Genomic DNA, 20,513 nt, shown 5'->3' with positions numbered 1-20,513 from the left:
GAAAAGTACAGATTTGTCCTAACGTTTGAGATAAATGTAAGACGTAAAAAAGTTTTCTCTTTTCCGAATACCTTGTTTCTAATCTTGTTCCATCGTCGATATTTATACGAAAATCTATTCTAAAGATCACTTCGCGAATAAGTTTTATATTATTTTTGCTAAAAGTTTAAAAAATGTATAAAATAATTTAGACATGCTCTGATATAAAAATAACTGTTCTATATTAATTAATTAACATTTTAATATTTTAAAGTAAAATAAATCGATATTTTATTTTATATGCACAAAAAGTCGATTATAAAATAAACACACAAGTAAATTTGCTTGATATTCATGAGAGTAAATATGCTTTTTTTTATTACGTCAAGAAACATTTGGAAACTTCATGGGAAAAATGTTGATATTTCGCTAAAACACACAATATAATATTTTTTGAAAATATACTTTTAACTTTTAAAATATGAAATAAAAGCATATACACTATATGAATAAAAATAATTACTTATATACCATTTCCGCGAAACCCGGTTTTTGTTCCATGCGCAAAAATTATCACATAATTTTTGTAATAAACATTTTCAATATTTTCCGTAATATTGCAACCCATATAGTATCAGCGCTTTAAAAGTTTTAGTTTTTTTTACAATAACGTTAAATTATAAAAGTGTGTCAATGTTTTCAACAAAAAAAACCATAAACTATTTCCCTTTCTAAAAAATGCATGTTAAGTCCATTCTCGCAAGTATTGTTGCTTCTTTTCCGCGATGCTTATTGACTATCTCGATTCGCATTGTGCGTTATATTCGTATAGCATCAAGAGGCTGTCATCGCGAGAGTTAGTACTTTGACAGTTTGTTTAAAATAAAATAAAATAAAATAATATGTTTTAAATAATATGTTATCAGCTGATAACTGTCAAAAATATAATCGAATTTAAAGTATTAAAACATATTATTTAAAACATTATTTTATTTAATTTTATTTTGAACAAACTGTTAAACTACTAACCCTCGCGATGACAGCCTCTCGATTCTACGAATATAACGCACAATGCGAATCAAAACAGTCAATCAGCATCGCGGAAAAGATGCAACAATACTTGCGAGAAATCGACTTAACATGCGCCTTTTTTAGAAAGGTATGTTATAATATTTTTAATTCGATTAATATTTTTGACAATTATCAGCCGATTTCTGTCAAAAAATATTAATCGCGGATAAGATATTATTTAAAATATATTATTTAAAATATATTACTCTATTTTAATACTTTCAACATATCATATACATCTCCATTACCGCTATAGAAATATTATAAAATAAATAATTTCTCACTCACCAATACGTACAGTAGCGGAGTTGTAGTCCACAGCACATTGGTCTGAAAACAAAATATTCAAATTATGTATATACATATATGTGTGTCGAATATCTCATAAGTTTAGAAAAAATGTTTTTATTTTGCATACCTCACAGTTGCCCCGTTGTCGCCCGATGCCTCCCTGGGCCTCCTCCTCCTCTCTTGGTCCATGGTAGCACTCACGACACTCGCGAAAACACGAATAATTACGATCGCCCGACACTTTACACGGCACTCCCGACGCGCGAAACTTTACACGGCACTCCCGACTCAATGCTATCTGTAACAAATAAAATACATACATATATTAGAATAATCTTATTATTTCGCATTATAACACAATATAAATATGTAAGCTAGAATTAACGATAGATATATCCACGGATCGCAAAACATGCGTGCGAAAACAGATTAAGTTGGGTTATGTTGGCAAGAGATTTTGCATCGAATTTTTCGCGAAATATGCGTTTCGAACAATTGCGACTACATATTAACGTTGAAATTATGGTTTGCGATTGATAAATATTACAATACAAAGGTTAGAAATCGTTTCTAACGATTATGCTTACTAATTAATCACAGCGGAACGCAGCTCCAACTGCCTGATACTCGCGGCGTTTCGGTAATGGCCGCTATTGTACGAACATCGGCAACTTCACTCTAATAGCGCGCGCGCGATACTATATACATGACTTAAAATATTAATAATTAATTAAAACTCGAAGGAGATTCGTTCGAAAAGATATAGCTTCAGAAAGAAAAAATATTAATCGAGAATAAGATATTATAACATATGATTTACAACGTATTACTATTTTATAACTTTTATTATTCATATTATTATTTTAAAATTTAATTAGCAAATTATAACATACACAATATAAATATAAATAGGTAAGCTAGAATGTTTAATTAGCAAATTTTATTAATATTTTTTGACAGAAAAATCAGCTGATTAAGAGACATTGAGAGAGAGAGAATGTCTCTTTCTCCGCAATAATATTTTCTCTCTCGTATTCATAGAAATGTTTTCGAGATGTCTTGTGTATTTGAAGCTTGATTATTGTAAAAAAATAATTAATTTGTTATATAATTAATTTGTTGTATAATAATTAATTTGGATAATTTGTCAGTGTATCTACCGAGCAATCACAAAGTCTGATTAATGTCTTATATTACTACTGAAAAAAATTTAATTGAAGCTCTACATGACATATATGATTAAAGCGTCAGCTGATTAAAGCGTTAATTTACTAATTAATTTTTTAAATAATGTTATAAAAATTAAAATAATATAATATGTATTAAATAATAGGTTTTATATATATATATATATATATATATATATATATATATAATACTTTAATCTCGATTAATATTTTTGACCGTTATCAGCTGATTTCTGTCAAAAAATATTAATCGAGAATAAGATATTATAACATATTATTTACAACATATTACTATTTTAATTTTTTTACGTATTATTATTTTAAAATTTAATTAGTAAATTAACGCTTTAATCAATTAATTTCTGTGAAAAAATATTAATCGAGTTTAAACAAACTTTATATTATTTTTTAAAAGATATCATTTTTTATATATTAGAATAATCTTATTATTTCACATTATGACATATGCACATATACACAATATAAATACAAATATGTAAGCTAGAATATTTAATTAGCAAATTTTCGCTTTTAATATTTTTTGATAGAAATCAGCTGATTAAAGCGTTAATTTGCTAATTAATTTTTTAAATAATAATCCTTTTCTAAAAAAAAGGCGTGTTATATCGATAGTCGAAAGTCTCGAAGTGATTGTTGCCTCTTTTCATTTATGATAATGATGAAATGTATGTTAATGATGAAATCATTGCGCGACGAAAACGCTAAACGTAGTGAGAGAAATTGTTGACTCGTACTACTTAATCTATCTACATTCTTACTTTGCGCATAATAAAATTATGATATATAAAGTGCGTGTTATTTTTTATTGTTTTTGACTCGCATTTATGATTTTATGTTAATGATTAAATGATTGCGCGACGAAAAGGCTAAACGTAGTGCGAAATTGTTGACTCGTACTACTTAATCTATCTATATTCTTACTTTGCGCATAATAAAATTATGATATATAAAGTGCATATAATTTTTTATTGTTTTTGATTCGTATTAATTATTTTATATTAATAGCTGAGTGATTGCGCGACGAAAAAGCTAAACGTAGTGAGAAATTGTTGACTCGTATTACTGAATCTATCTAAATTCTTACTTTGCGCATAATAAAATTACGATATATAAACTTATGTTGTTCTAGTTTATATAAAAAATAAATATCATATGTTTATTACACAGATGAAAAGAAAGAATATATTATACATTCAAAGATATTAATTTAAAATCTGAATAAGACGGTGATAGATTTGTTTACGTGATAACGTTTTTCTTTTTTTTTTTTTTTGTCAAGGTATTAAGCATTAAGCAATCAGTGAACAAACGAACGAACGATCGATCCGCGGACGAGAGTTCGCTGTAATTCGAACGCCATCGTACGTATTGAACTTCCTACTACGTTTCACGAGCGCTCCACGTGCGTGCCGAGAATAATCGTCGGTCGTTAGATATATCTCGTTACGCGCTCCAGCGCGAGAGGAGCGTTCGTGAGTTGGAGAGTCTTCCACGTGATCGCAAGGGGTACTTAGGGTACTCGCGGGTACCCCGAGTATTCCCGTGTACTTTACAGAACATGCAAATCACCAGACACACTCGCCATCGATTGGAAAGGACGCGGAATCTGATGTATTATCAATCCTCGCGAATGAGAGATAGCCCCCTCTGCGCGCGACTCGAAATTTTACGATCACCAATACGTCAAACGGCTAATGCTTCTGATATTACTGACATAAATCTGCCAGGCGGTAATACTGAGAGCCCCGCGACCGCCGATCCTCTTCAACCTGGCTACCATAGATTGTCCTGTCCCTTCGATTTCCCACGGTTAGCGCGCCATCGAGACTGCGACATGCTTGGACTGCGCATGAACCGAGGAAGGCGGAATATTTTTTCGAACAAGTCCTACATATATTTCGCTCGGGACATATCTCACGTCAGGATCTCTCTCTCTCCCGTGTTTCTTATTCGTAGCTCGGTAAACTTCATATTCCGTCTAGCGAGCGCAACGAATATCTTACCGAGAATATTTACGACGAATTTTTTTCTCCAACGCCCAAGCTTATGTTTTTCATGTCGGTTTTTGTTAAGGATTTAAAACTTTGCACGTGAATTTTTCACACATTCGTCGTAATTAACTGGGCCGCAATATGATCTATCGGTCTGACAGCGATAGCATACTTAATTTTTTTTTATATTTTTTAAAATCCCGCAGTGTGTATGCTGGCTACGTCTGACCTCTAAATCCTTTGAACAGGACGCGGACCATGATTCTATTTAACTCACATAAAGTTCCTCTCCGCGCAAAGACTTAGAACTGAGAATGGTGATGGCGAGGTCGACTTGAGGAAACGAGAGGCGCCTGGGGACTGGTACTTGCAGTTGCAGCGTGCACGAGTTAATCCTTGATAAATCCTCAAACTCCATCCTAATTCAGTATTGAGCTCCTTTAATTTCATTCCGTCGGTGATCATTTAGTTTCAAACGCCGGGATCAAACCCGATGAGATCTCAGACGAACGAAAAGTGCTAAAGAAAAATGACGCTAGAACGCGTGTGAAATTAACGTCAACTCAAAATCTTGAGAGATCTTGACAGTCGAAATTATCACTCATATCAGTAATATGAGATCGTAAATTATAACTAGCGTTTTTTTCGAGTAACTGCAGATATTATATTATATATAAACATTTGCAGATATACATAATGTTACTTTATAAACACGTGTGAGAAGAAGCGGCGCGCGTGTGAAATTTCAGAAAATTGTACTAAGAATAATGCGAAAGCAAATGTAATTTTCGTGGCGTGAGACGAGATACGAATAATAAGCAATTTTCAAATCGTATTATGCTATTACGCAAGTCTCAGTATGGGGGCTGAACATGGCTGAAAATGGAAAGGAAATATCATTGTCAAAGTAATAAGTTTTTGCGTGCGCTCGCGATAAAATATTTGAGAAATTTAACATCATTGCTTTTACAACATTTACTAACACGTTCGCCGATACTTTAATCGATCTTTCATCGGAGATTAAAATTAAGCATTCTTTTTCAAATATGTTATAAATATACATACACGTACAATAGTCCGACACTTGTCAATGTTTAAGTTAGTAGCTTTATTTCAGGCGGTGGTTTTATTTTGCGAGTAAAATAGCGGACACCACTGAACCTCATTTAAAGTTCACTCTATATTCTGTTTCGCGCGTCCTATCGGCGTCTGGCTATAGCGTAGTGATTCATGAGCAATTCGCCGTCTATACGACGAAAACCGACCATTACTGGCTAGGGGAAAATTTGTGACTATCAAATATTACTTCACGCGACTCTCTTTCCATAATTTATTCGTATCCAGGTGTGCTTATTTTCCGTACATCGAGTCCTTGTTTATCCGCGATAAAAGCAATAATTTTCTTAATCTCGGAAATAATATCGATTTTTCCGCAGATAGAGTAATATTTCTGACGCGCTCCGCGATATTACGTAAAAATTAATTGAACGCATCTTCCGCCGATGGAGCCATCGATATTCATGTAGCGGGATAAATTGATCATTAGCTTTATGCTGACGTATTTATACGAGAGATGGTAGGAGATGAGCATTTGCATTCATAACATCAAACATTAGAAGAGAATTATCTTGTGTATTTGTTCATTCAACGCATTTAAAATATCAATTATTATATATTATTTTAATACGTTTATTTTGTTTAAATAAATTTATCAGGATTACACACACATCCCATGCTAATTTAAAAATAATTTTTTTATTTGAACGAGAAATTGCGCAATAATGCAATAATATAAATAGAAAACACTCGGAAATGATATTTTATTCTACATATATTCAGTAGAAAATCGGCTCCAATCGGATTGTGCTGTTTTTTTAGAGCGTTTTTTTATCCAAATATAGAATTTGACGAGATATGCGATACCGAACGCTATAATCGTGGCATAAATCCAGCGCGGAAGAAAAAGAGAGATCAACCAAATCGAAAAGGGGCGATATGGGAAATGCTGTCGACAAATCTGCGATCGAAAACGTTAATTTATGTCGCGGCCGATGGCACTTTCTTCGAAGACTGCTGGTAAAAATCTGTAAGAGCTCGGGTAAGAGCTGAGAAATGCCGCCATATATCAACGTTAAGCCGCTCCGTCAGACGCACTCGGATATTATCGTGAATGGTGCTGATGGATACTCGGAGAGAGAGACTCTTCCATCTAGCACTCGATACAATCCCGCACTATATTCGAGAAAGTGCACGCTTATAGCACACGCGTATAAAGTTATCAGTCGGGGAACTATCGATAGTATCGACAGTATCGGTAATCCCTTCCTATGGGTAGGTAATGGGTATGAATAATCTCTTCGCGCCACGTACGCGAGACAACTTGCGAGGGTTTAGGGAAAGAGGAGGAAAGGGAAAAGGAAAAGAGGAATAGCGCGTGGGAGGAGGAGGGGCTTCTTTCAGCATCGCCCGTTCGAAATACTTGAACGTGCTTTCACGCCTGAATTCAAATCTCTCTAGAGGTAAACGCTACTCTCAACGATATTCATGAAATAGCCACTATGAGACACAGTAGACGCGGATAAAATCGACTGAAGCGAAACCCGACGGAGTTCGCCGACGATGGGCCCCGAGTAAATCTTGTCGGACACTTGAAGAATTCCTTGTATACACACTCCGCGCGTGCGCGATGTCACGCTAGATTAACTTTGATAGACGGATTTGCTTACCTTCGGCGTCGAATTTTCGCGCGAATACCGTTAATTTAACGGGTCTAAACCTTTCAATCTGATTGTCTCGAACGAATTTGACTCGCATTTACTACGCAAATGTGTGTATCTATATGTAAACCGATCGAAATTCATGAGTCGGAATGGGAAATAATCTCACGCTTCCTACCCGCGTGTTCGTACATGTATACATACATATATACAAAATATCGTAGCGTGTATCCGTGCTATATCGACGAGAAACGCTACGTATTAAGCGGGCGAGGTCAGAAGTCGCGCGTGCAGGTCGATGGACGAGGGGGCGAAACGGACCGGAGGGACAGGAGGGGAGGGAAAGCGGCTCTTTAATCTCCGGCTCTTCCGACGATAATCTTTCTCTGCCAGCGTAATTGCTTAACCTGTGCAAGTAATAAGGTTATCCCGTCGGCCGTCATCGATCAAGCCCTTTAAATCGATCGGATTGGCGAATCCCGTCGATGTAGCGCGCGATTCGTAAGGCCGGAAAGATGGGAGGGGTATGAGGGAAGACACCGAGAAGATGTAATGCTCCTCTTCGGTTCGATCGAGCAAAGACCAGTTCGCGTACACGTACATAAAACGAATCGCCCGCGGTCGTCGAGATTTTCTCTCGTCCTGCCTCTCAACTCTCTTGTCTCTTTCATCCTTCCTTCCGTCCCCTTTTTCTTGTAGGCGCGCGTTATCTAGACGAGTCATAGTACACTCAAAGCAGACTTGGAATATCTTCGTTGCCGAGTATCTCGAAGACCCTCTCCTTTATTCGCGCATCCCATTCCGATTTAGATCTTTATAGAGGTGAACTTTTACAATGTAAAACCGGGCTTAGGGATCTTATGAGAGGGCGTCAAGGTAGCAAGATTAATTCGGCGCGGATTTTATCAATGAATATTTCTTGTTTCTTTAAGGGCGAGAGTGGCAATTAGGTTAAAAGTGAATATTGTAATTTCTCACAAAGAGAGAGAGAGAGAGAAACAGAGAGATCGGGGTAGTAACTCGTCTGAGGTTAATGTACCGATAAGTCGCCGTCTTCTAACGAAGAGCGCGCATCCTGTTACAGTTGCCTGAATAGGGCGGATTTAATCAGGGTGCACGACGGAAGGGATTCAGGGGCGCCCACAATAGCTGTGCTCTGCAACCAAGGAGCGGAAGTGGAGGTACTCAGCACGGGACCAGACATCTACGTCGAGTTCGTCGCTAATTCCAACTGGCCGGGCCAGGGCTTCAAGGCGAAGTTCCAATTTCAACCATTGGACGACGCGCCGCATCCCGGTCAGTAACGAATGACGGTCACTCTCGGATCGGGCATTACGAAAATTCATCCCTCCCTTGAACCGTTCCTCGATCATCCTCCCCTTCCATCCTCTTTCTTCGATCTTACGCATCGCTTCATTTCGCGATGTGTAAGACCGCAGCCAGGTGCTTCCGCTACCGGATGAATTCCCGAAAGCCACGAGACGAGCCATTAAATTATCCGTTACTTCGCATCATGCGGTAGCGAAGCATCTCTTCGCTCGAACTCACGCGAACCATTCATCCATTGATTGTCTATCTCTTTCATTTGCACAGCAATATTCCGTCATTATGCAAGATCACCACGTTCGTAAATTTCGTGCTCCTATTAATACAGATCTCTTCCGATCATTCAATGCCATTTGACATAATTATAAAAACTGTTTTCTTCTGTAAACAAGTAGTTTTAATTTAAATTTTGTGTTTTCATATAAATACATATATATTTATACTCAAGTGTCTCAATTTTTGAACGATCGATCGGAAGTTGATAAAATTGGAGAGTAATTATTAAATAAAAATTAATTATTAAATTTAACTGATGAGAATAAATTATAATGAAATGCGCGCGGACTCGATTGATACCGTAGTTTCAAGCGAAATATAAGTTCGAAAGCTCAACGTAACGCGTCGCTGTGCTGAAGTACGAAAGCGCCATGAAACAGAGCTTTCGGCAAGCTTTCGGTAATGCTGTCGGAGCTTTTCACAGTCGGCAAGGAAGATTGTGAAGCTTTCCGACAAACCGTAATACCCAGAGACGATGAGAAAGCTTGCATTCCCTGCAGATATTTGCGTTGCTTGCTCGATAATCACGACTAAGACCATTCAACAATATCTTGCCTAACATTTGGACCATTGAATTTACCCGTTGCTATGCCTTGTTACAATGCCTTTTGACATTGCCATTAACAGATATACAATGTGGGACAATGAACAAACGAGATTGACTATTAAATGATAATCGAGTTTCCTGCTTAAATTCGATATTCTAGATCATTTATCGTTGCCTTCATTCATGTCGCGAAACAACGACATGCGCTATGCAAATTTGATCAATTCCGGCACTTAATCGTTATTCTGATACATTTTGATGCAACGCTCTGGTATTTTCCAGAGGAAGAGCACGAGCAAGCCTTTACGTATTTACGGGGTGATGAATCATGCGGGTGGGTCCTTTGTGCTAAGGTAGATTGGCCGCGGTCCATCGCATACGCAGCTCCCTGTTGTAATTAACGGCACTGTATATTCCAGGGATAATTACAATAATGTGTTTCAGAGCCGGACAAGGTCCCAGGGGCCGTTACGGGGAACCCCAGGTACTCGGTCATCGGACCAGCTGTCAGCGCTACGAGTAAGTATAACGTGAACGCGATTTATCACTTTTCTTAATCAATAATTGCGTCCCATGGCACGCTCTTCCTCTGCGCGAGATAGATAAAGCAGCGGATTAAAGCAAGATGGAGATGTCAGTCACTTGTCGAAGGGAAAAGTGACAAGCGAAAGTTACTTTGGTTTGCGGTGAAAAAAGCATGAAGACCGATAACCGAGACTCGTGATAAATTTATTCGATTTTTTCTCTCTACGGCTTCGTAGGAAAAAAAATTTGTCGTACTCACGGGACACTTCTCTCGAACGACTGAAACGTAATCTGGGGGATGTGAGGCGGGGCGAAACGGAAAGAAACAGAATACTACGATGTAAAATAAAATTTTACTCTGTACGTAACATACTTCTATGAAGTCGGAAAGAATAAGTGTAACGCCGACCTCCGGAGGATACATGGTACCTGTCGTTGTTTAAAGGGATTATTTTGATGTCTTCAGCGTGAAACGCGCGTCGGCGTGTAGAAATATGATTTTCCCCGGGGAAGAGGTCCCACGGCACATAACTTCTAACGTAACGCAACGGCATATAAACTTTGTGAGTACTTTGCGCCCGTGGAATCATCATCCCGTATGTTACGGCGACCGGCGTTGAAAGCACGGACGGACTACGACGAACTTTATGGCTTTTTCATGAAAATAAGATCTTCGTTTTATATCCTAAGTATTCGCCGTAAATACGCTTGACAAGTAGCTCCGCTCTCGATGACCCAACTTTCGTTCAGAGTTCAACGTGCTTTCTTTTATTGACACACATAATGCGAGCTCAGTTTAGCTGCATTTCAATTGCAGTTGCCTCTTGCGATATAGTATCTATTATATGTATTATGATAAAAGAGGAATAAGAGGCGAACGAGAAGAGAAAAAGATAATGGAAAAAAGAGCGTGTTCTAAATCTATTTAATTCTTTTGATTAAAATATGCATATGTCATATTTTTGATTTCTTATAAATTCTTATTAATTTTAAAACTTATAAATTTTTTAAAGAATCCTCAATAAATGCTCGTACATATTCGCGTACGGTTCTTTAATTAATACGTACATTTAAATCATTCCTCTATATTCACGGGTTTAACTCTGATCTCAATTTGTACGTGGAACCCTAGACCTCAACGTGTTTACTCATGTAAATCTATCTCCTAATACGGGTGTACAACAACAGCGGCGGTAGAGGGTAGAAACGCGCGTTGCAATGAGAGGCTCTAACCAGCACAACGGAGTCATGAGAGTGCTTGAGGCTCGAATGGGAGCTACCACCCTTATGAGACACCAAAGCTTACGCGCGCGAAGGCCGATCTCTGTCTCTGTCTTCCGACCCGTCTCTTCATACGACACGGTTCGGTTTACCGTAAAACATGACGCGCGCACGATGTACAATACTTACATACATGCTTTTACCTATCCGCATATTTTTCTTAGCTACGCTACGATACTTTGTTCCGAACATTCTAAATTATCCGCGCAGCTGCACTATATATAGACTCGCAAAGTATGTATCCTGTGCATTTCAGTCGCATTTTCTCGAAACAAGTCTCTAAAATCTAAAACTTTAGCCGCAGTTTGGCTAAAAAATTTAACATAAATAAAAATTGACATATCTACAGATATTTTTACTGGAGATCGTGTTTTTATTGGATTGTATCGCCCAGTTTTGATAAAATTGTTTATTTGTGCAAAACATATATCCATTGAAAACTATATATAATAATCATGGTAAAATATCATGATAAAAACAAGAATTTAAAAAATTTCGAAATCTACACAATCGTATAAAATGAAACGTAATATTATCAAAAGATATATTTCTCTTAATTACTTTGCTAATATTATTGTTTGTAGATCGTTATTATTTATTTCCCTAAAGAAATTCACAGGGAAGAAAAGCTTTCAAACTTCAAAAACTATAATAATACAAGTTGATTTAGCATATACATATAAACAAACAACATGAATGCAGAAGCTACGAGCTTCTGATGAGTAAACTAAGTAAACGAACCAAGTTCATATCAGCTGTGATAAAGTGCGGCACTTAATCGCTGAGAGGAAGAGAGGGTGTCGGTTTACGATGCTCATGTTTTAGTACAGCTTTCCTCTAATATCATACAAAATGTAATAGAGTAGCATATACGCAAACATATATGCGCGTAAACATACACACACAGACATATAGCGTGGTGGTTTCGAGCAGCTCGGCTTTAAGATCGTTACAGGACGAGTTAATGTGGTAACAGGAAGAAGATTGAAATGTTTTGAAAGCCGGATCTCTCTTCTCTCTGTAGGGTTCTCGATCGTGGATCTCGATGGCGCGCGTTTGCGCACCAAACAGTAATTACAGTAAAGTGAGAATGAGCAATGTCGTCGAACGAGCAAGTTTCATTTGCGTAATTGGATGGTTACGTGAAAATATCGTCGCTTTTGCCGCGAAAGTGACCTATCCCTTCCCTCCCCGAGGGAGAGGTCAACTCCCTCGTCTTTCTCTTTTTCTATCGAACCGAACTGTGCGTCGATAAGGCAATTACGTGCAGGAATTAAGTGCACCGATAAATAGACGGAGAAAGTCGTCGTCTAAAAACAGCGAAATGTCACAAGTTTTCCAATTTTCCAAAACAGCAAAGCGCCATCCAGAACATCCCCCCTTCACAAGGGGTACGTTTAACGTACGAGAAGACGAAGCGAGTAAATAACGTCCGCTAGGGAGGGTAATGTTCCGCTAAACGTACATACGCATTAGCTCGCGGAAAAATAACGCGCGTTCCTCGCGTCGCGGAGGGATAATGTTCCCGCGCGATGCGGTACGCGGTAAATTCTGAATGTCCCTCTCTCTCTCTGAGAAAAAGCGAAACGGGAGACGAATGATGGATCGAGAACTTGGCAACTTACCCCCTCGTCCTCGCGCTTCGGGAAAACGTGTACGCGTCATGGACGCGCGCGCGATGCCAACTTTGCAAACGACATAACATTGTTTCCCGCTATTTTACGCTCGTCCTCTCCTCAGGACCAGGAGAGGAGAGAGCACGCTTTCCTGCGAGAAACTAATAATAACTTTCTAGCGGAGCGCGCGCACCCACCCGCTTTACATTTAAGACGTAAGTGTCGCAAACTTTCCGCGACTTACCGCGCATTCGCGATAACAAATTTCGCTCACTGCTATCAGCGCGATTTAATTGCCGATGAAATATCTTTCCCTCTTGTCGGGGGCGAGAATAAGAGGATTCTTCTTGACTTACGAGAATGTTATCTAGAAAGCAAAGTTGTATCGCGCACGCGATTCGTGCTGCAAAAGATCTCCCTTTACATCGCACTTCGAAATCTAAATCTCATTTATTTACACGAGAAAGAAAGGGTAAATTTTGTCAGCTCGATAGACCGATATCACCGATACGCCGATATTTGTCGAACTGTATGCATCCAAAAAATCTCGAATACCGGCAACGGAGTCGATGATGCACGCTATTCCATAATTGCGATAATGTATACCGCTATATACGGCAAAGTATCGATGAATTCTAGATTGATGCACAACTGCGTGGGGTGGTGAAGTGGAAAGGGGGGAGGGAGGAAAGGGGAACTTATAATTTATGAACCCAAATGACAAATTTACATGACCGTAAGTGGAGCACAGGCACTCCAATTTTATATTCTTGAATATTCACGTTATTCATCACGCTATGAATATGCACGGTCGTCTAGCGCATTGCACACGCATCTAGTTAAAAACATTCGACTAGCGTGTGTTGTGATCAGGTATATACAGGCGTATACATAATGGTAAATTTCCTACATAATGGATAGTTGAATATCGATGCCGTATACATACACACGTGCGGTTTTCGCACGATATAGTATGACACAACTGTTAATTTACTAATCAGGCAAGTATCTGACAACGTCGCGTTACATCGGAAGGAAAGAAGTATATATATAACTCCCCAGAGATGTGCAAACAAGTGTGTAATCCGCGATAAATTACGTTATCGCGAGTTCATCGCAAGTTTATAACTCTTGAACGGACTCTCACGTGCTCCCATTTAGAGGAAGATGGAATTGTCGCAAACGGGATGTAATCGCGATGGATTTTACACAATTAAATTATAGGAGAAAGAGACGCAAATGGAACGTGGGCGACGAAATTAACTTACAGTTGTCGACAGAGGGAGAGAAGAGGCCGCTTGTAAGTACAATATAATGCGCGCTATCCCTCGTCCCTACACCGGGCACGGGACATCCGAGCGCAGACAATGAGGTTTGATCATAATATAACGTCGGTCATAAAGCGCGTCCACCTGCGTCTACGTGTCGGATGCAGAATGTCCACTCGAAACGAAACGACCCGACCCGTGATAAAGCGGGTGCTAAACTGGCCGCGACAAATAAAGAAAGAAGAAAAAAGAAAAAGGAGTCTATTACCGACACTTGTCCAGCGTACGCGATTGCCGAAATTTACGGCACGAATTACATTTTGTGCTCGCTTTATTCTCTTCCCCATCGAAGAAAGTTTCCTCAAGATCTCCTCGGACATTACAGCGGAAATTATTGCTGCGTTCACGTGTAAACTACTAGAGGAGGATTTAAGGGGAATACCGATCGGTCGCGAAAAATATCAACGAATTACAAAGTTTGGAATGAGAAATATCTCTTCTTTCAAATCCAAAGAAGTCGGACGGGTCCATTTTTAATAGTTTTTTTTTTTTTACGTTTGTGTTTTGTACAATTCCTTCAAGGTGTTCTTCGCGTCGAAATTTTCGGAAATTTAAATTGAAATAAATTGTTTATTCAAACTTGAAGGTTTCTCGGATCGTAGGAAATAAAAATTTGATGTCAAAGTTAAATGAAAAAGATAGCAAAATCAATGCGACAAGAATCGAAATTGACAAATTTTTGCAAAACTGTGTACATAGTAATTTGTATCCAAAAAATTGATTTTTATAAATTTGAAAAAATTAATAACATATCTATGCTTTTTAAACTCGAATCAATTTTCCAATTTTTAAAATCAATCTTCGAAAACAAAGCCTCATACGAAAATAACTTATTCTACATTTTCGACTTGTTTTTTTTTTTTTTTTCCATGTAAAATTATTACGTATAAACATTCTCGATTGTACCACCAGTAAAAGGATGAACCCTAATACGGATGACAAGTGTATACCATTAAGAGACTATTCATAAACATTATGCAATGTCGGCTGGCATTAACATGTAACTGTCGGAAACGTCTCGCCGCAAGAATCATATGGGACGCCGATAAATCGCCGCGGCTTGCGAGCAGTGGATCTCTGGCAGCGAGCGCCGTCGATTCGGCGAGACCGGTTATCGATTTCGAGTTGGGTGTGTGCGGTCGGGATATCCGAAATCGGGCATTCCACATCTCCCCGGATTCGTCGGAAATGTATAAGATCCATCTCTCGCGCGCTTTTCAGGGATTGATGTTGAAAGAGTCACGATTTACGTTAGCCCTTTTCTCCACGGAGAAAGAGAGAACGAGAGAGACTTGGTGACCTCTTCCCTCGCCCCTCTTCCTCGTCCATTGCCCCGGAAACCGTAGAAATCTAATAGACCGCAAGCGAAGATGAGATATTGGTTCCCAGATCGGCCTCGATCGATGAAGTGTAACAATCGCTTATCCATAGCATATCGTGAAATTCGTATTCAATCCTCTATCTCGCCAACACACATGCGGGCCATACTTTTCCCGTTCGTCTCGACGATCGAATTAACGGCTCTTTCTAAATCTTTTTTGCATGTTCATAGCGCAAACGAGACAATACACATCTGACCGATGATTAAAATTCCCGCATTAATCTTCTAAAAGTCCCGCGCGAAATTGTAACGAAAACGTCACATTTGCACAATTAATGAACCGTGTATTCAAATCGTTACGAAAGAGTGCCGCTTACCACCGTGCACGCCATTCGCTGATGATAAAGACAAACGAGTTGTCCGATTTGCAAGTCTAGGAATTGGTCGCGTAAGCGTATATTCAACGCCCGGTCGCGCATCGATCATTTTTCACTACAATTGTATAATTGCTGATGATAAATCAGTTTTCACAGGCAAAATAAAAGCCTATATATACAGGTTTTTATCTTATATATATATGTATATGTATTTCACGAATGTTAAGTTCACGAATATATATTTCCCGAAGAATTATTGAAATATTCGGGTAGACTTATTATTACGCGATTATATTAGCAATGTGATTAAAACAGATGATATATCTATCGTTACTTTGAAAACACTTGGCGTTCTGCGATTCTTTCGACCGCATCGTTGGAAAAATCGCTGAAAAGAGAGGCGGAAGCTTGTGAATAAATTTTAACGGGGGGAAGGAGCGAGTTATAGGAGAGACACATAACCCGTGCGCTCTGGTCGACGGTATCCATGGATTATTCCGACTAATGCCCCGCTCGAGACTTAACCATTTTAAATATTACTATCGAAATGCTTATTTTATAGCGTCGTAGCTCGATTCGATATGTGTTGCCGGTAGGATACGCGACATATTCCCGCAACTTGGCGCGGACAATCAAAGAAGCCGTATTAATTTTTCAACCTGCCTTCTTCCCGGCTCTTTGAAAAGGATTCTCTTGCGTTTGTGCCGTGAATTTTAAAAATTCTCTATGGACCGACACAGTTAAATAGTAAATAAATATTTCGCGAGAAATAGATCCTGCGCGAGTGTTTGCTTCGAAAATATATAATATTACATATCAGTTCGTACTCTTTAATAGAAATATTGATTCAAGTGATTTTCGATATAATCTGACAATTTGAAATGGCATTGTCGAATTGTCGTAGATATGAGCGTTACACTTGGAAACCTGTCTGATTTATTTCAATCGCGTTCAATTTTAACGTCTCTCTTATCGCGTTGAGAAAGGATCGGACGTAAAATCGGACGTAAATCTACGCTTTAGAACAAATTTGCCGAGATAATATCGGGTCTCACAGTCGACGGTAAATTTAATTAATAATTTTTACTAGTATACGCCATATATCAGAGTGTACGCTAATCTTGTTCCGAACTTTCTAATCCGCGCGGGAAGAGGGAAACGCGAGGAGAAGAAGAAGCATCAGTTGTGCGTCTTTGAGCATTGATAAAGCGTATAACCGTCCACTTGGCTGCGTCCGCCAATCTATATAGACAACTTCGCGGCCACTTCATCCGAGCATTAGACTCCGACGTCGGGGTAAGGGCGCCAAGTTTCCATTAACGTCGCGTTCGAGTGTAACGATCTCTCTTTCTCTCTCTCTCTCTCACACGACTTTGAATAGACATGTTTTCGGCTCTCGGAAGAATTCTAATCCAGAGCAGGAAGAGAAAATTATCTCCACATTTCCCTCCGCCCTGTAAGACGCGCGATAAAACATTTACGCCGGCGCTACACGATTTGCTCGATGAAAAAATCAGATTTTCCCCACAATCCGGAAGGCGAGAAGGGAAGATGTAGCAGTAAAGAGATGCCTAAGAAGCTCACCGGAAGCTCGCGGATTTTACCGACGACTTTTTCCGCAAACGAATACATTTATTACACGAGCGCGAGTTATTGCCGCGTAATCTTCGCGTCCGCCCCGAAAGTTTGCGCAAAACGCGACGCTATAACGCTTCGCGTTTTTTTGCGACGGCGACGGTCCTGCAAAAGCCACGCGACGGTCGTAACAATTATCATTAGTTGCACTCGTGGAAGGAAGCTTGTCGCTGCACGGACGGAGACGGAAGAGGGAACGGGAAACGAAACGCGCGTTCGGTAGTTTCTTTCGGTCGCGAAGTCGTCGTTCCGATAATTCGTCGCTACAAGAAACTACAGCGCGACAGAAACTAAAGTGCAGCGAACATTCAATAATCAAAAGCTCCCCTCTCTTTCCTTCATTTTTCATCGCAAATGCGCTCCAAAGTTTGCGGCACTTTGTTATATCGATTTAAAGCAATCTAGATGTACGTCAAGAGTGATTCGGACACATGAATGATACGTGCGCGATATTTTTATTGTGTTCTGCTGTAGACATTCATGAATGGAAAAATGTGTGAGAGTAATTGAGAAACACATTACATTCGAAAAATGTTCATTTATTAAACGCATATCTCTCTTTTAATTAACGCTTATAAAAGATGATTAAAAAGATACGATTCGTTTATTAATGGCATTGTTTTTATTTTTATTCAAGATATATTTATTTAACATTCAACGCGGAAAAGAATTTATAAAATAATATAATATTTTTTCTCTCTCTCCCCTCTCTTACTCTTTCTCTCTTTCTAACACAAGTTTTAGTAGATACTTCTAAGATATTAAAAAGCCTTTAAATTCTCGGTATACAGAAGGATCGATTCAATACTTGCTAAAGAATCTGTAGATGAAAAGCACGCGACCATAGTTTCGGGACATCTTATATATGTGACATCCTCCTTTCAACCATTTGCCCTTTCAATTGTGTTCTCAAGCGGTGGAGTTTTGTCGTGATTTTATGATCACTATTTCAAGTTAAGAGGGAGAAATAAAAGTGTATCCCTCCGTCCCATTATAAAAGTTCGTAAAAACCGGATATTGCGAAGTTTAGCGGGGATAGCAAACAATGTTACGCAAACAGACACGATCCTCGTATACTTTTATCAGTTACAAACACACTCATACGTTATAAACATTCACAGCTGCTCCCGGTAATGTGTGAGAATTAACATTTTATATGTGCGTATAAAAGTAAAAGATATATTTTTATTATCTAGAACTAATTTTAAATATTCTACACGTGCTAATATTTCGATTATAAGTCATATGCTTCTTGTCACAATAAATTTGGCTTCTCGCCGTGATTCTTCGGTCAAGAATAATTGCGCTATTATTCGCAAAGACATATTGGTTGAACGTTATTGGTTAAATGGATCGATGTGTGTGTGTGTGTATGTGCGCGCGCAATATGTATTATTCCTTAAAGTTGGTCAGAGCTATGGAAGGAAAGCGGAAACGCGCTCACGCGCCCGACGCGTCTTCGAAAACGGAAGTTTGAGGGATGATGGGGTGTTCGGTCTTGACAATTTCGAGGAAGTTGTGACAGTCTGTCTACGTTGCGCGTGGATATCGAAACAACTTGGCGGCACAAGTGAACCGTCCTACGCGCGCGTTTCTCGTCCTCTCTTGTCAGCTTTACTTCTGTCTCGCTCTCAACCTCTCTCTTGTTCTTTGTTTCCCTTCAACACAGCGAAAAAGCACAGTGACTCGCTAAACGAGCGAGCTACTCAATATGAGAGTTGGATTCAAATCTGGATGCTACTGCGCGAAACGCTTAAAGTTAAATTCCTACATTACATCGCTTCGCTCTTCCGATATCTATTTTTCTATCTTTTTTTCTATGTCCTTTTAAAAAAAGAAAAAACGTAGGATTTGTCGTCCGGTATAAACTGCGCTTTGCCGAGAGAAAGCAGCTTCTCGTAGCGATTATCCGCTTAACCTTTTATGGCGCACGGAAGATAAAAATGCGTGGAAAAAAAGGTTTTCTCTACCGTGTAATAATGTCTACGTAGAAGAAAGCATATGGAAAAATAGCGATATATGCATGAACGAGTCGACAGAAAACTGTACGGTGGCTTCCCATTTTTCGGGAGGAGGGGGATGCACTCTCGGTCGCGGAGAGCGGAGACGAATTTTGGTCGCGCGGGGGGACCAGGAGAGGCAGCGGCCCGCCGTGATTGCCTCGGCCGGAAGTACTTTCCGCGGGAGAGCGCAGAGAATGGATAACAGTCCAATAAAATCTAATTTAACCCGGACGGAGTACAAACTAGGGGATGATACATTTTGCGGTTGACTGACTCCAAGTTGCGGTGTAGCAGACGGAAAATAGAAACGGCGATGGGGAGTTGGCTGTTGCCGCTCGCGAGCATACCGTTCTGCACTCATATATACGTACATATCTCGCGGACACGCGCACGTGTGTGTGTGCATAAAATCATATATTCACGAATGTGTATAGTGTATACGAATGTTGTAGTACACGAGCCATCGGTGTACAACGCGCCAACGGGTTGGCCACCTATGCATGCTGCTGGATAGAAACCGGCGACTGGGAACCTCGTGGGAGCGCTAGCCGCTCGGATACGATTGTAATTGGCAAGCCCATATCCTCAACACGTAATATCCTCGCTTTCGCTCGCGCCATCCCGTTCCCCGAGCTTCATTAATTCCCATTTCCCCCTTCCCGCCCGCCCTTTTCTAACGCATCACTACTCTACACGTCCTTTCTGCTCGAGACTTCTCTGTCAACTTCGATCGACGGGGTTTAACCGTCGAAGCTCAAAAATATGTTTACCGTTTCTCAGCCTTTACCCCCTCATTTTTATCCCACCTTTTCGCCCTTTCTCGTCTCTCTCGCCGTCTCTACGCGCCGTGAAAACGTCGTAAATCCGTTCTCGATGTTATTTCTCAAATATCGCTTCCACTGCTAGCGCACTTCTCTTCCGTCGTGTGCACGTCAAAACACGACGTAAAGTCGTAAAGTCGTTTCCCGTCGTTTATTGGGCGGAGGACAGCATGGAGGACTTAATCCGTCTGAAGACTCCG

General features: G+C 39.4%; 1 protein-coding gene and 1 long non-coding RNA gene across 2 annotated transcripts in view; one reads left to right on the top strand and one right to left on the bottom strand.

The window, feature by feature from the left end:
* Sol1 (CUB domain-containing protein Sol1) overlaps positions 1-20,513 on the top strand; it is a 281,663-nt gene that overhangs the window by 128,895 nt on the left and 132,255 nt on the right. Inside the window, exons 7-8 of the mRNA XM_083052020.1 lie at positions 8,342-8,553; positions 9,851-9,925. Coding sequence (XP_082908146.1) covers positions 8,342-8,553; positions 9,851-9,925 — 287 coding nt within the window. The remainder of the gene's footprint in view (positions 1-8,341; positions 8,554-9,850; positions 9,926-20,513) is intronic.
* LOC145944108 (uncharacterized) overlaps positions 1-20,513 on the bottom strand; it is a 92,439-nt gene that overhangs the window by 62,084 nt on the left and 9,842 nt on the right. The window contains exons 3-4 of the long non-coding RNA XR_014426619.1: positions 1,469-1,639; positions 1,349-1,380 (exon numbers count right to left, since the gene is read on the bottom strand). This is a non-coding gene — a long non-coding RNA (uncharacterized LOC145944108). The remainder of the gene's footprint in view (positions 1-1,348; positions 1,381-1,468; positions 1,640-20,513) is intronic.

This window comes from Prenolepis imparis, unplaced genomic scaffold, assembly GCF_030444845.1.
Source record: "Prenolepis imparis isolate NDT839.2.m4 unplaced genomic scaffold, iyPreImpa1.0 SCAF_1, whole genome shotgun sequence".
Lineage (NCBI taxonomy): Eukaryota > Metazoa > Arthropoda > Insecta > Hymenoptera > Formicidae > Prenolepis > Prenolepis imparis.
This window is presented reverse-complemented; position numbering and strand designations above follow the sequence as displayed.